This window comes from Oryzias latipes, chromosome 7 (genome assembly GCF_053564925.1).
Source record: "Oryzias latipes strain Hd-rR chromosome 7, Olatipes_Hd-rR_3.1".
Taxonomy (NCBI): domain Eukaryota; kingdom Metazoa; phylum Chordata; class Actinopteri; order Beloniformes; family Adrianichthyidae; genus Oryzias; species Oryzias latipes.
The window spans coordinates 16,703,904-16,726,597 of NC_136243.1; the positions used below are offsets into that span (position 1 = coordinate 16,703,904).

General features: G+C 39.8%; 1 protein-coding gene across 6 annotated transcripts in view; it reads right to left on the reverse strand.

Annotated features, from left to right (window-relative positions):
- Positions 1 to 22,694, reverse strand: part of dlgap4a (discs, large (Drosophila) homolog-associated protein 4a) — a 94,042-nt gene that overhangs the window by 17,091 nt on the left and 54,257 nt on the right. For all 6 annotated transcript variants that reach the window (XR_013657467.1, XM_011477408.4, XM_078950387.1 and 3 more), the window contains 2 exons: positions 1,169 to 2,438; positions 676 to 911 (listed from right to left, as the gene is read on the reverse strand). Coding sequence is in view for 5 of the 6 variants with exons in the window: in XM_011477408.4 (XP_011475710.2) it covers positions 676 to 911; positions 1,169 to 2,368 (1,436 nt within the window). In the remaining variant the exon portion in view is untranslated. The remainder of the gene's footprint in view (positions 1 to 675; positions 912 to 1,168; positions 2,439 to 22,694) is intronic.

The window sequence follows — 22,694 nt, forward strand, 5'->3', positions numbered from 1 at the left end:
GCCTTGTCATGTTTGGCGTTTGTGAAAATGTGAGTGCACAAAGCAGTGGGATGTGCTTGAGTGATTTTCAAGGATAATTTGCATCTTGTGACATTGGGGCTTCAGGAAGCAGGCTAAGAGAAGAGGACAAACATCTGACAGAGTACCCACGAGGTTAGAGATGACACTGAAGACTGAGAGGAAAATTGCTGGAGAGGTTTGGGGGAAAAACGGTGGTGGGTGGGAGTGATAGGGCTGGTGAGGATGGAGGGAGGGCCACACTCCCTGCCTGTGGATCACACTGACCTCAGATGCTGCATAGAGCATGCACTCTGCAGAGGAGACCACAGAAAATCCTCCCGCATGAGAGCGTAGCGGCAAGGCCTGTTCGTGTAGATGTAGGAGTAAAACACATTGCAAAAGATCACCTCCTATTGCTTTTGCAGCAAATAAACCTGATGCTATGTGCCGGTTCTCATCCTCTACCACTGAGCTGCAAAAAACCTGTGAGCTTGTTCTCACATAGGCCTGCTTCAGAAAAATGTATGATGGGTTGCTGCCACCTGCTGACCGCCTGAATAAATGCATAAATGATGCATTTTCACATGATTATTCTGTGGTGGACTGTTTTTTAGGAAAGCAAATGAAACAAAGTCAGTGTATGATAATCACATTTTTTAATGGAGTAAGGCTCACCTGCGCGGAGGCAATGGCGGCTGCTGCTCGCTCAGAGATTGCTGTGTGGCCTTCAGGTAGCTCTGCCGACGAGCTGCAGATTTGGGCGAAGGCTTGGGGCTTCCTTCTGAGTCCTCACTGTCTTCTAGGTCTCCCATTGCTTTCACGTAGCTGCCACTGCGCATTCTTCTGCAAGGGATCTCAGGTCCCTTGTTTTGACCACAGGTTAAAGTTCCAGTCCAGTCATCCAGGGGGACCTGAATCATAAAAACACAAAGATTAACTTAGGATTTTGCCGCTCAAATTTTGCACAGTCAACACTTCACATAAAAGAATGCTCATTTTGTGTCTGAATACGATCACTAAGACATGTGCAGGATCGTTACTGTCCTAAGAAATATTACAATGATAAAGTTTTTGTACCAAAGTAAATACAATTCAAATTAGAAAACAAAACAATTTTCAAAAAGTCATCAGGAAAATCAATTAGAGAAAAGATTTGATGATAACATACCTGGAGGAACTTTTGTGCCAAGTCTTGATGGCTGGACTTTGATTTGAGCAGAGTCCTGTTGACTGTGGCCGAGCCCTTCTGCAAAACTTGCTTTGCCTGACTGAAGGTAAGAGTGGACCAAGAGCCCCTCTTCATCGCTGTATCATCCCTGCTTTCTCTTGGTTTTGGCTCCTCTTCCTTGGATCCGAACTGCATTGCTGGACATGCCAGAAATTTGAGGTCACTGCTGCTTTTTGAGGTCTTGAGAGAATGTGCAGAAATAGTGTTATAGCCCTGTGGGATGTGTCTGGTGTGGGCCTGGCTGTCTGACACCGCTCTGCCAAGAGTCATCATAGTCAGCGGGTTGCGGTAACCTACAGCAATAGGGCCAGCTTTGGGACTGTCATTATCCAAGGCATCATCTGAGCTCCACAGGCCAAGGGTGCTTGGTCTAGGTCTCTGTTTGGGACCCTCGGTTTTAGCTCTGTCTTTGCTTTTGCTCCTGCGGCTTGGTCTACCACCGTCCTCACCCCCTCCTGCTGTTTCTCCTCCAGCAGAACGCCCGATTGTGCCACCTTTTATCCCAGAATTCTCCAAGGAATGTGACTTGGCAAATAGTTTCTGCACAGAGTGCATGAGATGTCGTATACGTCCTGGACTCTCACTTCGTTGCTTGGACACACGTCCTCTGTGGAACTGCAACGTACTGAAGCCGTCGCGCTGCAGAGGCAGGTGCCTTTCAAGCTGATCCAAGAGATTGGAAGGTAACCGGTTCATCTTGGCTACTGCTGCAGAAGAGATAGTGGCTGATCCAGATGTGATCATGGGGGCACCAGTCAAACCCAAACCCAAGCCCATACCCATTGACAAGGAAGTGGATAGTGGCCCCGTTCTACTGCCCTGTCCAGGTACGCCACCAGCCATGCAGCCACGGGAGCATTCAAGCTGGTCATTTTGGGGTGTAAAATGCAGACGAGGGAAGGTGCTGCTGCTGGACATCTGATTAAAGGGCAGCAGGCAGTCCTGGGTCAAGGAGGTGGGGCTGGTAGGCTGGCACTGGTAGAGATGGGGATCCAGAGTGGGATAATGGTTTATGGTCGGGCTCAACAAAAAGGAGCTGTGTGGGTCAGAATTCAAAGGACACAGAGGTTTCTGTGTGCATCCTGCTGGCTCACAGGAGTCAGACAGGTGGCGACTACGGCTGGCTCCTAACCCTTTCATGATGGCCAAAAAACTGTCTTCAGAACATCATCGGCTGTTAATACAGGTCTTCTGACCCCAAAGGGTTGTCCTGTGATGGGAGACAAAAAGAACTCATTTTAGACCAACGATAATTCCTATTGCTTTCATACTTCTTTTAAAAATATTCAGTGTTAGTTTATTAATTTTATTTTTGCTCTATTCAACAGGCTCCATGCTATGAGCTGTTTTGGCAGAAAAGACAGCAGAGCAGGGAAAAACCTTTGTGGAGCGCCAGAACCTCAAACACAAAGTGTGATGTTTCCTCAAAAAAACACCAGGTGGAGCAGCTAGACAAAATAGCGCTGCAGGAAGCACATTTACAGTCATGGCAGTCTGTTAAAATAAAAGGTCATCATTCTTAATTGTACAATACAATGCAGGAGGAATAACAGGACTATTTACAGTAAGCCTAAATTAAATGACCTTATTTCCAGAAACCTTTAAAACTGTGATTTGTAACCAGATGCTGCTTTTATAGTCTGGTAAAAAGAAATCCTAAGCAGAATATTTTTAATAGCAATGATCAGAGAAACTATTCGACACCCAGCTCTTATTGGGATATTTGCATCCTTTTTTTAATATATAAAGCCAACTTACTAATGCTTCCAGCCACACAGCAGTGTCTAATGTGTACTGGATTTAAAAATAGGTATTCCTACTTTTGAAAATTGCTCAAAATAATTTGCTTTCTAATATTTGTAGTGTTCCAGCTACTTTCAAAGCTGATTAAGCCTTTAGAGCAAAAGTAGAAGAACTTTGGTGTCCAAGAAGCAGAAATTAATGTACTATGCAAACAATCTTAAAAGAATGTGATTATTTCTTGACAGAGCACCATGTATTACCATCTTCCTACAACATTTTGAATGAACCCATGCCTCTTTCATCTTTTTCTGTCTGCTCTGATTGGCTGACTGGTTGGTCAAAGATAGGGTGGGTAGGGCGTCATTTTTTCATGTAAAAGCAATGATTGATTTGGATGATTGGTCTCCTATTAAAAGAAAAATTAAAACAAATTCATATTGAAGAGTTTCAAAGGTATAATTTATTCAGCATTACGGTGTTTTAAACATAGTTTCAATCATAACACATCAATGGTGCCACTTGTTCAGTTAGGCCCTTTTAAGGCTCGTATAGGTTTTAACCCCTTCATGCCGGAATTTATTTTCACTTTCATTAAAATATTTTCAATGTTTTTGCCTTTCAATGTGGTGCTAAATTAAATGGAATCCTGGATTACATTCATTGCAAGTTAGTGACATACAGCATAAAGGGGCTAAAGCACTTATTTAAAATTTCAAGCTTTGTCAATACAATGTTGGCTTTAAATTTGGAAGTGCAAGGTTGGATGGATGAAAAATAGCTAAAAATAAAATGTTACATTTAAGTGACTACAGGCTCATACCTTAATGTGTTAAAATTCTTAGTCTTTAAAGTTTGCCTCCTAGAAGCATACATTTGCTTGCTTTACCTTTCACATTACATGGTTATGTCCCTAGGAAATAGCTGAATCGCTTGAGGTCTGTGTTGATACGGTAACATAAAAGGCAGGTTTAATGGGCTTGATTTGTAGTAAATACCAAAATCAGTCAACTAATAAAATGTTTTTATTGTGATTTATGTTTCAGTGTAGACATTTCTCCTTCTCTCTGCCATATTCCTCACAGGAGAACTCTTTTGTGACTCATACATGTAAATGAGTCTTATATTTAAGAACCACTATTTGTTGGAGGGCAGGAAGTGGGGCCTCATTTTCACAAGTCTTTTTTGGTTCTTTGCCATTCTTTGAAATCTACTTACTGTGGAGTGAATTGTGATTCCTTCGACTCAAACTATGAGGCTCGATAAATCTCCCCTAATGCTTACTCACTGAAGAATTCGGAGGCCGAGGGAACTATTTATAGCTGTACTTCAGTCTCTTCCACTGTATTCTTTGAACAAGTAGAAAAAGAGAATTCAATCTAAAATAAAACTGTCGCTATAATGTCCATATCAGCCCCTTAAACCAGCAGCAAGCTGACAGCAGATGACAGCTCTAATGTATAGATTCTATGTAACACTAAATCTAACATAGCCTACTGGTCAGTGAAATAACTTAAGATTGTCAGTGCAAGTGTTATAATTATTTTTTATTGAAGAGTTCGGTTGGTTTTGTCATTAACTGTGCTGTATCTGTGTCATAAATACAGAGATGGTGGCCCATTGAAGAGCCTCAGCAATTCATCTGCAATATGACGCAAGCAGAGAAGCAGAACGAGAATACAAAGCGGAGGTATGTCAGGCTCTCTTATTCCCCCAGCATGGGTTCACTTTACTTAAAGCTGACTTTGAACAGTCATGTTGCATCAAGGTTATGAAAGTCAGTTTATACAGCAGAATATCCATGTTGCATTAAAATCCCTTGGAACAGAGGCTGTCTGTTTCAGAGTGGAGTGACTCACCGATCAGTCAATGGTAAGAGTCCTGTCCGAAGGCAAGCATGAAATCTTGCCTGCAAGCTAAACACAGAATGCAACCTGCACACATTTAAAAAACTGCTGTTTTGGGTCACTGCTTCTCACACGCCTCTGACCTCCCATACACTCTCCACCATGCATTCGCAGCCACTCATCTGAGTCAGTGGTGCTGGACGAGCACCACTCTGTGCTGACAAATCCACCAGCTTTACAACCGTGCAGCTCGTTGCAATTCATCTGCCCCAGCTGACTGCATAGGCCCGGGTGTTCACATCCTGTAGGCGCCACTGCTGACAAACTGAAACACTCCTACACAACGATACGCCAACACACACTGGCAAAGGCATAGATGTGCTAAATTGCCCACACGCACACCCATCCATGGCATGAATGAAAATCTAACATGCGCTGAGCATCACTAGAGCAGCATGAGAAAGAAAAGCTGTTCTCAGTGTGTGTCATTCTGTCATATTTAGTGTCTGAGTCATTGATGATCTGTCAAGGCTAAGATTCATTTATTAGCTAATGTGCTAATAAATGAATGTAAAATATCCTTGCGCAGCAAATACGGAAAGTGGTTGATTTTCATAAAAAAATCAAAAAGTAAATACTCAGGGAGTCAATAAAATAAGCTTTAAATATGTTCAGAAAATGTGCTCATGTACAGGCTGACTTCAAAAAGAAAGTTATTCATCTTTATTCCTCAAACTTTAAATAATTATAGCTAAATCAAGTGAAAGAAATATAATATTTCCTCTGCACTGCAGTATATGGTTACAGAAATAATCTGCATCTTTGATTCACTGTAGACTTTTTGAGATGTACTGTAAAATCTGTTTCCTTGTGATTAGAAGTTGTTTATCCTAGTCATGATTTAAGATAAAAGCCAATTCAAAAAATGTAAATATAGATGGAACTGCATTTCCCAGCATGCAGAATGAATTGCTGTTTGTCTTTGTGCTGCTTGGGGCAATCAAAGCATGACACTGACATATTATCACCTCCAAAGTTGTTAGCAAACAGCTTTCTGTTTGCACATCCTGCAGTTAGCTGTGCCATTGGCCACTAAACAAATGTAAGGGCAATATTTTCTCTCCTTTGAGCATTATTTATTGTCACAAAAAAAGCTCCAGAGGGAAATATCTGGCCCTTTAGCTGTTAAATATTCCACAATATTCACCAGCTGCTCCCTCAATGTGTCAGTTTGGTGCTGAGCAATAAATGCACAGCAGTTTTTAAAAACATGTCCGTTTTCCTTTTTTCACTGGAAACAGCTGCCTGCTGAAGCTGAAAACTGCATTATGAGCATGGAGGGGGGCCCAAAGGGGGGGGGGGACTGGGACAATCTGTGATGGCTCTCTGTGGCTTCATTACAACAAATGGCTCTTTTGCACTACACATAATCTTAAATGTTGAGTTAATAGTTCATGCAGTATATTTACCTCCAAAGCAGAACCACTTGGCCCTTTATACTTCAACTTGCAGGACAAGGGTGTTAACACAATAAAAAAAAGTACATTAGAGATCCTATTTCTATCTTCTTGCTGTGCACTTCTCATAACACACAATTTCACAAGCAGAAAACACAGAACTAAAATGCACAATTTATGCCTGTTCAAGGGGTGTACACATTTGTATTGAGCTGTAATTGTGACTCCATCCAGAACTTTGTGCTGCTTCTGATTTGTTTTACTTTGGTGTTGCGTTCAATGGCTGTTCTGAGGCAAAGAGAGTCCTATAAAAGACATGGGGAGGACTGGATTAATCTAGAAAATTCCAATCTGATCTTTAATCTTCTCCATTATGATATTGTGTAGTCCCTAAACTATATGTTTCTTGTCTTCTGCCAGATGTTTCAGTGTTCTTGGATTTATTTGTCTCTTTCCTGTTGCCTTATTGTTGCCTTTACTAATAGATTTCTTTTGTTTAAATAGATGTTTTATGATTCCTTTGAGAATGTTATTGTGTGTGCTTGTGTTGCCCAGCATTGGACTGGCAAGTCATCCAAGGTGCGTGTTGGCTGGGATTGGCTCCAACAATCCTGTGATCCTAGAAGGGATTAGGTGGGTTCACTGCAAAAAGTGAATCTTGGGAAAGTAAAAAGACTCTAGTTTCAAGAAAAAATGTAAGAAAAATAATCTTATCAGAGAAGTTTTTCAATAGCAAAATAATTCAATTATTTTTCTAAAAAAAATAACTTTTGTTAAGAAAATTTTTCCTATCCTACTAGCAGATTTTTTTTCTTATTTAAAGAAACTGTTCTGATTTTTAAGAATTTGTAACCTATTTCTAGGAGGCTATTTTTGTAGTGTCTAGAAAATTGATGGATTGATGGAATTTGTCTATCCCAATCCTGTGTTCTTGTTATTGGAGTCATTCCTAAATCTATTTAGTTCTGATACTCTGGTGTTTTTTTTCCTCTGGTGTTTGTTTGCTCAGTGCCACAATGGTAAGCTTATCTTTTTTTGTTCTATAACAAATGTTCCAGGGACTTGAGTTTGTCTGTCTTCATCATGTTCAATGCTGAGCTACAGTCACACTGCCCTCTGCGATGACGTTCAAGCGGCCACTTCCAATGAAAATTCTATGTCAATACGCTTAAAGTCATTCATATGTCAGAGCTGGGAGAGAAAAAAACTGGAGCAAAATTTGTGAGTCTTTTCCAACTGTAGGTGGTGGACATGTGTTAGTAAACAGCAGCAGAGGAAGAAGCCCCTCCCTGTTTGTCCAGTGTGATGCCATGTGCAAAATGTGCATTCATGAACCCGGGTTAAGCACGTTTCTGCTGGTGGCTTGGGTCTTTTGTTCCAGTGTTTTTTGCTTTTGTCTGCCTCTGATCTCTCAGACCTCACATGGTCACATCAAATGGCCGCTTTACATAGTCTGGTAATGCTGGAAGTCTCTCCCTAATCTTCCATTTTACGTTTTTTTTTTTTTTTTTTATGACTATCACCTTTTGCTTTATTTGTGTGGGAATTACACTGACAAACCATTCAATCTAATCTGTAGGTCCCTTCTATAGATCACTGGCATTCAATTAGGATTATCTGGCTTTACTGTTATTATCTGGACTGACTTGGATTGTCATTATCAAAGCTCTGAAATAAATCTCTGATGTGTTTTTTTTTTTTTTTTTACTTTTTGTCGCCCTTTGATACAACATCTGTGTAAGATGGTTATAATTGCAAATTAACTAAATTAATTGAAATAAAAGCGTATTCAATTACTCCTAACATCTAACATTCTTTAAACTCCAACTGGTCATGCAACATCAAATAAATACATTTCTACTGTATGTAACAATACAGTCATGACTCACACCTCGTACACTGGCCGGTTTACTGCCCTTGCACTGACTTTTTATTCAGACAGGGGGACCTCTGTCAGTGAAGCAGCCCACTCATATTTATTAAAGTAAAACTGTCTTATTATTATGAGTGGATGCTGTATGCATGTGGGTTGTTTCCTGTGAAAAGTTGCACTCAGATGTAATCATATTAGAGTTAAGTCATTGCCAGGTGACAAAACAATAAACAATAACAAACTTGATCAAGTTTTTAAATCAACTAAACTAAATGTATTTCCTGTTCTCATTGTTTTAATTGTTTAAGCTTATTATCTATTCACTTCATGAAAGCTCCTTACTTAATGCAGCTAGCAAGTTGTTTGTTTGTGTGTAACCTGAATCTGTCATCAGGTAATACTCTGCTTAGGGTCATTTGGGTCCCATGTTTCCTGCGTGTGCTGCCGATTTTTGCTTTGTATCACCTATTTTGGTTTTGAATTCCAGGTACTGCAGTAGTATGGTGTCAAAATAATGCCTAAATTATTTGGCATCAAAAATCCCAATTGGTTCTCAATTTATGCATTTTGATATGCAGATTTGAGTTTTGGTTGCAAATTATGGGTTTTGGTTCACGGATTTTGGGTTTTGGTTCCTGGTTTTACAGTTTTGATGCCAAATAGTTTAGGCATTATTTTGACACCATACAGTAGCTTTGATTTATTCAGCATGTATTTCTTATTCACTTGACTACTGCCTGACTTCCATTTTGTGTCCTCTAAGGCAACTATTTTATGTGAGGCTTGCCTTAATACTTAGTGTTAAGAAGCTTCAACAAAAGGTCTGAAAAATCCAGTAACTGAAAGGGAAAGCTAGATTGCTTTAAGCAGAAGATGGTTTATTATTTTTTTCTAATCAATCACGAGATCTCAATAAGCAGAGAATCATCGATTATAAAGTGCAGCACAGTAAAACTATTGTCAATTGGAAAGATCTTGTTGATTTTTCTACCGAAAGGGAGGACATATCATGCCAACACACTCTGATTCTGCGCTTAAAGCGTTTCAGGTTCTATAAATAACCCAATAATATAGAAATCTTTATTTTGATAATAGCAAATAATATTCAGCTACAACAAAAGAATAAAAAACTGGGTCTATAAATTTGGGGTTCCATCGGTGAGTCGAGACAAAGATAAAAGTCGAAGTTGTGTCAACACTACAGTAAACATACTTTGACAAAGCATTAATGCTCTTGGGGCGGGTGTAATCGCTGCTACTTTGTCAAAACCCCCATCACTGACCCGGAGGGACATGACACCAACACGCAGCTAAGCAGAGCTCGCTAACAAGCACAACCAAGGGATGCTGATCTGTGTCCCACAGAGCCTCCCGGCAGCCCTGTAATAAACGTCTCTTGTAGTTGTTCAGTTCCCCTGCTGCCTCTAGTGATCAGCTGAGGGGAAGATGAGGGAGGTATTGATCCACCTCCAGCTCCTTGTTCTAAGGGCAAAAAAGCAGTCTCTTGCAGTCTGCTATTATACCTTTAGTAGGCATGCTATGTTAATTCCATGGGGCCAAAAAGGTGCTAAAATGAATCAAAATAAATCTAGCAATAGCTGCGGATATCACTTCAAGACCTAATTAATATAATTATTAAAGTTAATATTAAATAAACATCTATGAAGTTCAATCAAAGAAAAGAGTCTGGTTTTACATTTTTCTTCGATAGAATGTTTAATTTAAGATTAAATATGCCAGGAAGAAAATGATGATTACCAACTGGATGAATGAATGATGTATGAAGCGACGCTCAAAAAATGTATATATATAAAATTTATTATCATATAAAATATCTAAATATTCACTATTACTCAATATAATTCTGGACAGATGATATTAAATGCCCAAATATTAAGCTTAATATTTACTACTTTTGTCCACACTTTTTCGATCTCCAATACATTCACAATGCACAAAAAACAAATACTTTTTAAATTCTGTATTGTTCTTCCTTTCTCCAGTAAAAAAGACGTTTGAAAAATGGAAATATTAAATCTCAAAGATAGTGGTGGAAACATGTCTTCTGTCCTCCGTGCTTCCACAAGTACAGAGTGCATGTTTGCAGTAATAACACTTAGACTGGGTAACGCCATCCGCTACCCCCACTGCGTGGTGAGAATCTACTAATAGCTTGTTGTAATTGGAAAGTTAGTTCATCTAAGCTTACAGAGCGAGCGTTTGGCTTTGCTGCCTCAAGCTAACGGGTACAAGTATAGTCTGTTTCTAGGCACAGCTTGGCCAATCAGAACCAAATAACATTCTCAAACACATCTTGAGAGTGAGTGAAAAGATTAAGACTACTTTCTAAAAGTTCAAATGAGTCTTTTTTTCTGTTCTGCGATGACTCATTGATCTGTTCCCAGGTTTAGTCAGCAATAAAAGAGCAGTGTGACATCCTGGTAATGCACTCTCTGATGAACATGAACCTTTCAAGAATAGTTGCTGAAACACGTTATTTTTTTTTGCTTGATAACCCCCCCTCAAAGATATATTTTACATTTGCAGACTTTTTTTTTTTGAAGCCTCCTTTGGTTGTTAGGCAACTGCACAGGCTCCCGAAATATGCTGCATTCATGGCATGTCAAAATAATCGTGATTACAAGCTTCAGATCTGCTGCAATCACAACCAACTTCATTAAAACCTCTGATGTGTCTGACCAAATCAAACACGAAAGCCTCTCATATCCTAAATATTCTGCATGTACTTTTTTCTGAACTGCCAATGAGCTAAAGTTATTAATCAATCTGTAACCACATAAAACTATGCTTACATTTAAAAGGAGTTATTTTACTGCCTCACATTTATCTGACCTACCACAGAAAACGTTTTTTAAACTTTAGGTTCTGTATGAAAAAGCAATGCAACTAATTAAGCACCAAAAAGCCCCCCCCCCCCCCCCCCCCCCCCACTCACTCCAGGACACCATTATAAAAATACATAGTTTTAGTTTTTTAGTCCTGCTGCTCATTCAGATTAATTGACCTTAAGAGCAAAACACTTATTCACATCAAACAAATACTTGTGCAAATGCTGTGTATTTTTCAAGCCAGCTTGGCTCATGTGTGGTAAGTGTGAGACCACGTAATGCCATCTGTTCCATCAGATGCTCTGTCAGATGTTGGATAAGTGAACTAGTCAACACCTGTTTTGAAGAAGGAAGTGATGTCATAGCTTTGATTTTCAAACTTTTTTTAAGTGAAGTTTTTATTCCCAGTGGTCTTTAATTATAATTATGCCATTTTTAGCCAAAATAATAATTAAAAAAAACTGTCTTTTCTAGAACATAATCCTTCAAAGTGAAAGGAGTTCTTTAGAAATTTGCCTCTGATTTGTGGGCAAGAACGTTGGTGTGGAGTAAGCCTTCTCCAACTTCCCATTATCCCTTTGTTTACACTCTCTCCCGTTATCTAACAGCCCCACACAACCCCAACAAAACATGATTGGTGCAACAAAAATGGTGAGCAATATTGGAGTTATCCAGCCGTACAGTTTTGAGCCAGCTTAAAGGAGGAAAACGAAGTCATACATGGATCTAGCTGTCTACAAGTGGTTGCATTGGAATAGAGCAGAGCTTGTGGCCAGCCGACTGTACTACTTCCATCACAGCTACAAGCTTTTCCCAATGACATTGTTTAGTCTGCCCAATTCACAGCAATTTGACTAAAGACATACTTAGAAATGTAATTTTAACCTTAATTCTTTGTATGTATGCCCCCCATCATCAGAAAAATGCCACAGGAATATTAAAAAAAAAAAAACTTTCATTGGAGTGGGTCTTTAAAAATGACAATCAATCCAAAAGCTTTCAGGCATCAAGGTAAAATGATTCTGATGCAGCAGCCCCTTTTTTCTACAGGTCATTAACATCAGGTCCGATGAGTTTCAAGGAATCATAATACAATATTACAGAAGTAATAGAAAAATAGTACATAAATGAGTAGTTTGTTTCAAAGGTGTTTAGTTTCCTTATAACCTGTGGATATGCTTTACTGTTATCTTTTTCTTATGTCTTTTTTTGTCATGGCCTTGGTTAGGTTGACAGCACATTTTAGCATACGCCAGATGGTCCAGACAAGCGCTGAAGATCAGAGCAATGCTGTGGGACTTGCCAGGTTTCTCTTATGTCTCAAACACTGAGGTTAGACTGTGGGAATCTTTCGATGTTCAAGCAGATGGGTTGTTTAACATGACAGCAGCAGCCAGAGCAGGTGACAGCTTTCATACTGCTCCTCCTCTCCCAAAGTGTGCTCGGTAACTGTCTTGTCAGGGAAACCTTGTGGAAGATAAACAAGCATGTCCTTTAAACACAAAAAAGCCTTTTTTAGTGTTTGACATTGCTAAAGACATGGACTTCCAAAATAAAAAACCTGCCAAAGTGTTAACAGTTGGCTACAGTTTTAGATTATTAGGTTTAGATTATTTTTATCAGTGAATTTCTCACTAAAGTAATCCGAGGGTGGTGTTTTTCCTTACTGGCCTACACACAATAAAATATAATTAAAGAAAGAGGCTGCACTTTTGATTTTCACTTGAGGCAGCACATCAATGCTTTGTCACCACAGTGAGAATTGGCTCAAACATAAATTTTATGACTCTTTATTCTACTGACAAATTATTCACATTTAGTGCCAGTGTGCCAGAAAAGGAAACTCACAAACAACCTCTCAAACACACATACACGCACACAAATTTTGCAAGGAAGGTGGGACCCAGGACCATCTGTCCCCTACCCCTTCCCTGGTGGGGGGTGCGGGCCCCTTGGCGACGGCGGCCGTGTCCCCTGGGTGCCGGCTTCCGGGGCCCGGCGGTGCTCTCTCCGGGCGGTGGGGGGTTCACATTACACCTGAGCCGGGGGTGTTCGTGTCCCTGGGGGGTGGGTCCTGGTCCTTGCCCCTGAGCGCTGGGCCCCGCCAAATTTCCAACTGTGGCCGAGCCTGGTCGGGCCATATTTACAACACCCCTTGTGGGCCCCCTTTTTTCCCTCGGGGTTCCCCCCTCCTGGGCGGGGGCGGCGGGCCCCTGCCTTGCTCCTCCCTGGACCAACCGTGGGCCGGGTGGGTGGCTGCCTGGAGTGCGGAGCGGGTCTCCCTTGGGGGGTCCTGGCTCGTACCTGGGGTTGGGGCGGGGGGATGCCCGGAAAATCCTGGGTGTTGACGGGGTGCTCGTCTGGGGCTGTGGTCGTCCTTCTCCGGTGGGGCCCTGCGTTGGGCTCTCCCAGCGCGGCGGGGGGGCTGCTCTCCTGGTTGGGCTGGGGCGGCGCTCTCTTTCCCTCCGCACCTCCCTGCTCTCTGGCTCTGGGGGCCTCGCGGCGGTCCTGCTGGCCCTGGCCTGGGTGGCGGTCTTGGTCGCCCGGGGGGCGGTTGTTCCCTGCCTGTTCCCGTGTGGCGTTGGGGGGATTCCGGCTGTCGCTGCTACTGCGGCGGGGGTCTTGGGGTGGGGATGGCTGGGCACTCTCCCTCCTTCTTTTCGCGTTCCACCATCCATTTTAGAAGAACATAAACACTCACCTGAGCACAGGTGTTAGCTCACCTTTGCACTAACAGTTTGCATGATTGAATGACTGAAATATTTCACGCTAGTTGGTTTTAAGGCATAAGTATGTGTGTGTGAACACTATCTGTATTGTGTGCATGTCGACATGTGGACATTTTTGCAGCTAACAGGTGTGTTGATAACATTCGAGTGTGTGTGTGGACAGGCCCCGCCCCTTTTGTACTACATTTGAACCTTACCGTAATGATAAACAACCAGTAAACTTGTTGCTTTATGCTGCTTCATGGTCTTATCCCCCCTCCCCTCCCCTCCCATTATCACCCTCCTACCCCCCTCTCTCTCTAACATCCCTCCCTTTTTCTTCCCTTCTTTCCTTTTCCGTCCGGTCCAACACCCAAAATTTTCAAACATGGTTGAAATTAATAAAGTTTGGCCTCAATTACAAAAGGGGTTTATTCAGACATACCTCTGGTTTGTCAGAAGATTAATAACCCCTGTTGTTAAAGTAAAATATGTCCAACACAAGAGGCCCTCAGCTCTCATCTGCCTGCCCAGCTGTTGGACAGGACAAGTTAAAAAAAAAAAAGAAAAAAAAGAAAGGGAAACTCAAAACCTGTCTGTTATTGAGGTTTTCAATCCTCCCTACAACTTGACAAACGAAAAAAAATTACTGAGATTGATTTTGATGATTTCTTTAATTTTCTGTGATTTTCGGTCGTGTTTATAGCTTTTCTTTGCAGACACAGATGAACAACTAATTTGCAAGATTAACTCCCTAATAGAGCTGATTCAAGGTCATTTATAAATGGTGCCCTCTGATAAAAAAAAAAAAAAAAAAGAAAACACAGATTTTGATGCAGGAACGCATTTATGTAAGCATGAAACTTCTAAAAAAAAAAGAATAAAAAAAAGAAGTTTTTGATTTTGACTACCTGCATCTCTGCCTTTGTGCCTTTGTAAACAACAGAAGTGTGGCTGAAGCTGCGGGGCAGTTGTTCAAAGCTGTGAACTTCCCTGCCTGTCGAATTGACTTTGACATTGCAGCTACTGGTTTAAGGGAAAACAAAATAAAAGACCCATAAGTCTGCACGTGTTAACCTCTGGAGTCATGTGATGTATCACACAGGCCAGAAATACACTGTACACATCATTTAAAAAATAAGGCTCAGAGAGTTGCTTGCCATTGTTCAACTGCTGGCAGAAGGAATTCTACATTAGAGCTTCATTATTATGCTATCAGAGCTTTAGCAGCATCATCGCATTGAGAGCCAAAACATCCACTCTGAAAGAGAGAGCAAATTATTGCTTTCCATTTTTTATTATCATTTTTTGACCCAAAATCTCACTTAGTTTATTAGTTATTTAACCTATTTTGAAATTATTAGGGTTAATTCTATACAAGCAGGATTACATCTATCCATTTTATAAGGTTCTTTGTGTTTATCCTTTTTAATACAAGCTGACCCTGTCAGTGGGCTGGACTTCCTCCAACATTCCCCAGGTCATTGATCTTTACTCATCAACATCTTTTAAAAAAGCCCCCCAAAAATAAAGAAAATATCAATATATTTATTAACTTTGCTATTATTCTCCTAAAACAGAAGGACTTAAAATGACACAAATGACAAGCAATCTAAAAAATGAACGACAAAATGTTCTTAAAAATGACCCTTTTATCATTGTGTAAATTTCCATGTTTTAAAAAAAAATGACATTTTTTTACAACATTTTAGCTGAATCAAAACGTGCAGTTTCTCTAGCACGAATCTCGGTATAGCTTCAGATAAAACACAGCTCGGCTCCAGGCTGTCACATTAAATGGATTTCTTACAGATAGCACTGCGTAAATCCTACTGCAGGCAAGCTAAACAGCAGCTATCTCAAGCTGCTCAAACTGGCCCCAGCAATAAAAACAAGATGACATTAATATGCTGTTTTTCTCACACTTGTGTGGATGGACTGGATTTAAGATGTGGGGTTCACCATGTATCGCTCATGAGCAGAGCCTGCACTTCAAGTGCAATTGTGAGCAGTTAGGCAAAGTAGAGCAGAGGAGGAACAGATCTGCTTATTAGGAGAGACTCATTACCCAAAACAGAGAATGCTTCAAAATTATGCCAAGGTCATGTTTGTCACGCACAGATATCTATTTTTTTAAGTGTTGTAACTGAAATAAAAGTTAAAGCTCTGCTGCTAAAAATAGAAAAAAACTGAGTAAAAAAAACCCCACAGGATTTTTTTTACGACTATTAGCACAAAAAATGAAGCGATTTAACATTATAGGTTATGATGTTAACATGTTATGGACTTTTCTATTGTAGTGTGAGGTAGCTGGAGTGTGCAAGAAGATGAGAAGCAGAAAATGCTGGTAAAATTGCCTGATATGGGCTGGAGAGGCTGAACTGAGATGTTGAATTAAGAAAGTCCAATGTGAATACAACACTTAGAGACAAGGGCTTCCAGCTTCCAGCAGAGGTGTTGTTTGAGGAAAGCTGATCTAAAAAAAAAATTCTGCTCATCCAATGCTGGGTAGCCATAAGAAAAGTGAACCTATGGCTTTAAAACAAGGACTGTATAATTGTGGGTGTGTGGCATCAAGCACCAACTTGTACTGAGCTGTATGAAGGCACTTTGATGGTTCCATGTTGGTTGGTCTCAACAAAATAAAGTTTCAGGCTTTGTTGGGTAAACCTGACTGCCAATTAAAAAACATACCCCTAAATATGCACGTTTGAGCTCTAATTACATAAACTCTTTCAACTACCTTACTCTTCAACCGTTTACGCAAGTTGTTAATATGCAACACTTTACAGCAGTGAAGTACAAAGAAGTACAATGAACATAAATCAGCAGATAGTGTTGCAGAGAAAAGCAGCTTTGCACGATATGAAAAGCCGCTTTTCTCTGTATCTGAATGAGCTGATTTGCCTTGTTTAAAGAGTTTACTGTTAAAGAGCTACAGGACGTCAAAGAGCGTGTGGTATTAAGGAGTCGTCGGTGACATCTCCGGTGTTGAAGGGCTAAAGCAGATGATATATATATTTTTAATCACATCTTTATGCACAATTGTCATAAATAAAAAACAAACAAACCTATGAATATAACAATAAAAAACTGTTGACACCTGCCTGCACATTTGTTTTAAAATCACATTTTACACGTGTGAATCAATAGGAAATGGCTCCATTTTGCAGCCTGCATCCATTGGTTATTTTAAGAAATGGATACTTCCTGGTTTGCATCAAGTTCAGGAACTTTGGGGCTTGGAAAAATAAAGAGCAGCTCTTTTGCAGACAGTCTTTGGTGATAGGATGTCCAATATGTTACAAAAGCAGGTCGGCTGTGGCACATCAAATTACAACAGATTTATGAAAAACTTTATTACTCTGACCTCCCTCTTTTTAGCGATGAAAACATCTACCTCTAAATATCAAGATCACTTTAATCGCAGGTGATTTTTAGTACATTAATGGCTTTGTTTTTAATGCTTACCTTTAGTAACAATGCTGTTTTAAGAAGCATACAAAGATTTTTAGTGGGTGTAGTTGTAAACACTCTATAGAAAACACTTTTCAAATTGCTCATTTAGCTTCTCCCACATTCTTGGATACTGGTACAACTTACGACGTCCCGGAAAACAGCTCAGCTTAAGAACTTTTCCTTGGAAACACGTTAGATTTGAACATAAAGGCTAACATTTTCCGCAAACCCTGGGATCTGTTGCCCACCATGTGGACACTTTATAATCAGGTCCAGAGTGGATGAAGCAGAGGTTGGGCTTGCCAGTACATACCACACTTATGATGCACTGTAGCTCCATGACGTTGGGAGGCATTCCTGATCGTCTAACCCTCACTTTCGACAGTTTCTTCCATCACTGCTCTTCAGCTGGTCTAGCTTGGGCACACTTGAGATTATTGGACATGAAGCAGAGAAAATGTGGTTTAACAGACGCACGCGAGTAGGGGAATGACGGGCAGTGTTTAGCGGGTGCAGTGTCAAAGTAATTTATTCTTGACTATACTGTCATCTTGGAGCAGAGATGAGTGGCTAAGCCTGCTGAGGGGGAAGTGTGAGAGGAGAACATCTGTCTGGGGGTTTTTACATGATACACTTTAAGCAGCTGGAAGTTAGGTTTACAGTACACAGCCCTTTTTTAAAAAAAAATTTCTAATTTAATTCCTGACACTTGAAAGACGCACATCATCCCACTTGTAAAGAGTCTATCTAGGGGGATGCTGAGTTTCTCGTTCGCATTTTCAATGAATTGACTGAATGTTCTGGTACTCAGAGAAAAAGCCTGCACATTTAATCCACACTGTGCCGTACTCCAGCTTGACTCCTTTCCATTCCCAGAACAAACGGCTGTACTCACACGCTCACAGCACATTTGAGATTATAGTACAGCATGTCCATAGAATGTCTTTGGGACTATAATAAGAAATTGTTAATTTCAACAACAAAAAAATATCTTTCAATGATAAATACTTTAAAATATGTGTTTCAGATTTGTACTTTTTAAAAAGATTTAAATCACAAAACAAACAAACAAATACTCGACTCCAAAAAAGACTGTTAAACTTAGTGCTTCTCTTGTTCTTTTTACAGCATTTTCCATTTTCAGCTACACTCTATCCAGAAACCTAAGATTGAACTCTGTTGTCCACTGGCCAGCTGGCTAGCATATTGAGCCAGCCCACTAACTGCCCACTTAAGCCAATGTGGACAAACACAGGTGGGGCCACCACGGTAACTGGTGACAGTATTTTTTTCATTTAAAAAAATACATCGTATTTTTGGCTTTTGATTTAAACAAAATTGTGAGAACTGCTTTGTCTGGAGAAATGTATACTTGGTTTTTTGACAAAAATCAAACATTAATCACTCATTCATTCATCTTCTGGAGGAATGAATGAGTGACCGTTTTGTCCCTTTGAGGGTCACAGGGCAGCCGGCGGGAGCCTATCCCAGCCACCTGTGGGCGAAGACAGGGGACATCCTGGGCAGGTCGCCAGTCTGTCACAGGGCTCAAACATTACTGTGTTTGTTAAAAGTACATGGTAGATAAGAAATACAAGTGTTGATCTTTTAATTTAGAATAGTTCCATTTTATTGAAACTTATACCTTTAGTTCTAGAGGTATTCATTATAAACCCTTGTGTTATCTTAGATGGCCCCACCCTTGCATTGACGTGTTCTCCCTACCATGACAAAGGTGGATAAAGGTGGAAAGATTTCATGTAATCCATGGTCACCAGGTTCACAAATCATTGAAGAAAAAAGGTTCAGCACACTGTCTAGTGGGTCTAGATGACCTAACTCCCAGCAGTAAAGTGTCTAGGATAGCACAAGGGGTTAAAAGTTATTAAAATAAAAGCTTTTTGCAAGAAAACAAATAAGATCAACTATATGCACCGGCAAAATCAACAGATTTAAAGTTTCCCAAAAATGACAAATTGTGACAAATTAACTCCCTATGTTAAGCTGCCAGATTCTTGTGTAAGCGCCTAATAAATTCTTAAAATTTGTCTTAGAGCTTGAATACTTATATTTTCATATTTCTACTGTCATTAATAGCTGTACTTCTTATAACAATGACAAACTCTTGGCTTGTTTTGCATTATGAGATCAAATCACAGAGCAATTCCACCAACAAAGCTTCGTCTTGACATCTGCATTCCCTTTGTTCTTGCAAACAAAAATAAATGAGAAAAGGTTTCTAAAGTGCAGAACATTTTTATTTAACCAAAGAATGCGCTAAAATCCTACCAAATGTGCCTCTAAAGCTCTGCAGAGATTGCCATTTTTATGAACCCTATCCATCTGTGGCTTTATTTTTGTGCCTTCTGTTCCTCACATACAGTAGAAATTGGCATTGTTCAGTCACAAAAGAAGCTTAGTCCCACCCTGAATTTATTCGTTAGACCCCCTTACCCAATCATAGTAAGCCAGCCCTGACGTGCATGTGCAGGATTAATGTGAAATAAAATACACAAATGTCAAATAAAACAAAAACGTATGAAACTACAGACACACTTTGTGGGGATTGTGTTATTTGCTTTGTTTTCTTGGTTCTTGTCATGTTCTGATTTCAGGTTTTGTGTGTCACAAGCTGATAATTATCTACAGCGATCTTCTTTATGGTGAATCATCTTCAATATGTTAAGTGTCTAGTTTTCATCTTTTTTTGTTTGTTTCCCCCTTTGTTTCATGACCTTTCCATCTTTGGGTTTCAATGCTTTTTTCAAGTTTATGTATAAAATGCTTTAGCCTTGTTTTTTTTTTACAGCACTGGTTCCTAACACACTAATCAGTTAAGTTTACACAAAAAATTAAATGTCTTTCTTTAAGATTTAGAGTTTTTCTTATCCTTCGTTTTGGCACTATGCAGAGAGAACTTTGAAAAAGGGTCTTATGGGCTTTCTCTGACTTGCAATATGTTATTCTTTCTCGTCCTTGAAGCATCTTTTCATTCATCAGCACCTACAGAGCTTGCTGCCTCGAAGCTCTCAAAAGCTTGGTGTTAAGCTACAGTTTGATTTCCTGCTGTAAATGACTAAATTTTTGGCCAATTATAGAAAAAAATTCATCATTAGTTAGGCAAATCTATTGTTTTGTCATTTCTTTAATTTTAGTCAAATATTAAATATTACAGCTAAAAAATATTAGGCAATCGTGAAAAAGTTCAATTTTTTGAGTGATTCAATGACTTTGAAGGGAATTTAGCATACTATATAAAATTATAACAAAAAGATTCACAAGTTTGAAGCCTTTAATTTTTATGTGGTATTAAACAAGGTAATAAAAAGTAGGGCTGGGTATCACTAATCATTTCCAGAATCGATTTGATTCACCAGAGCCTGGATCGATTTGATTCGATTTAATTTCGAATTTACACGGTTTACACATTTAAACATATTTCTATCGGAATCATTTACTAATCTATATATATGTTTTGAAGATATTCATGATATTCAATTTTATTCAGGAAGATTTGAGTAAAAAACGGTGCTTTACACTTCAAATGGTTACGTAAAAAAAGTTTCATTAAAAGAGTTATATATAAAGCTGTTCATTTAATCAGCGATGTATGTTTAGGTCGAACAACGAGCGTTAGCATTAGCCGTCCTATGGGAAAATCCATTATATGAGAGCATAAAGCTAGCAGACTTTTTCTTTACTGCTGTTTTGTGTTAAGTCACAGGAAAAAGAAATGCATAAAAGATCGACTTTTATGGATGGATTATTGATCTATTAAGTTTGGATGAATTCAGATCGATATTGATTTTATCAACCTAGCCCTAATAAAAACCCAAAAGTTTGTGGCTCAGGAAGTTAAAATACTGTGAAAGAAATTACATGCTAGAAATCAGCTCCTCATCAGTTAAATAACTCAAAACATTAGCAAAGATCTCTTAAGTCTGTGACGGCAAACACCAAGGACCAAATACAGGATGGCAAGTTTTCATAAGATGCTTTAATCTGATTAACAGGGCTTTGATGTCTATGGTGGAACTGTGCTAAATTCTTCCCTAAATACGTCTGACACAACTGACCAAATAAAAGCAGCTGCACCCAATCAGGAGTTGAGCAGCCTACAACACCAAAAGCCTGAGAAAGCTTTCTAAATGATCTCAGTCTTGGTTAAAGTTGAACCATCATAAGGTAGACCACTGATTTGACAGGTGCCTGGAGGACAATCTTTTAACAAAGAGGCCAAACCACCAAAAGGTCATTGCTAAACAAGCTGGTTGTTCACAGAGTGTTGTATCCTAGCGTTTTAACAGAAAATTGAGTGGAAAAAAACAAGATGGCAGGAAAAGGTGCAATAGCAACAAGAAACTACAACTTTAAGAGGATTATTAAGGGAAATCTATCCATTCAGGGTCATAGAGATACCAAAGGCAACCCAATCCTGAAGGGCAAAGAGGGGGTACACTCTAAACAGTTCACCAGATACACTCTACCATTCAAAACTGAAGGGAAAATCTTTCCTTCAGAAAAAAAAAAAATCTTAGAGGTACCAATGAATACAGCATGTTTTTGGACTGTAAGAGGAAGTCCAAAATCCTAAAAAGAGTTGTAGTTAAGCAGCTTTACTGCCACCTACAGGACAACAGCCACTTTGAAGACTTTCAGTCGGGGTTTAGACCCCACCACAGTACGGAAACTGCACTAGTTAGAGTCTCTAATGACTTGTTATTGGCCTCAGAAAAGGGACTACTTTCTATTCTGGTCCTGTTGGACCTCAGTGCAGCTTTTGACACTATCGACCACGGTATTTTACTCCATAGATTAGAGCAGGACATAGGGATCAGAGGATCTGCTCTCCAGTGGTTTAAATCCTATCTGTCCGATAGGTATCAGTTCGTTAATGTAAATGGCCATTCCTCTCAGTGCACTCGAGTCAACTATGGAGTCCCACAGGGCTCAGTCTTGGGACCGATCCTGTTTACGCTTTATATGCTACCCCTAGGAAACATAATCAGGAAACACAGCATTAATTTTCATTGTTATGCCGACGATACGCAGTTGTATTTATCCATGAAGCCTGACCAGAATGACCAGATAGAGAAACTGAACGCCTGCATCAGTGACATCAAGACCTGGATGTCAATTAATTACCTCCTCTTGAACCCAGAAAAAACTGAGGTCATTATACTTGGTCCTAAAAACCTCAGAGATGCTCTGTCTGCTCAGATAGTCTCCCTGGATGGCATAAGTATAGCCCCCAATTCCACAGTTAGAAACCTTGGGGTTTTACTTGACCAGGATTTATCATTTAAGGCTCACATATCTCAGGCGTGCAGAACTGCCTTTTTTCACCTGTGGAATATTGCTAAGATCAGAAATATACTTTCTAAGAGTGATGCTGAAAAACTCATTCATGCATTTGTTACGTCGAGGCTGGATTACTGTAACTCCTTGTTAGCAGCGTGTCCTAAGAGTTCCTTAAGAAGTCTCCAGCTTGTTCAGAACGCAGCTGCTAGATTGTTAGCTGGAACTAGCAGAA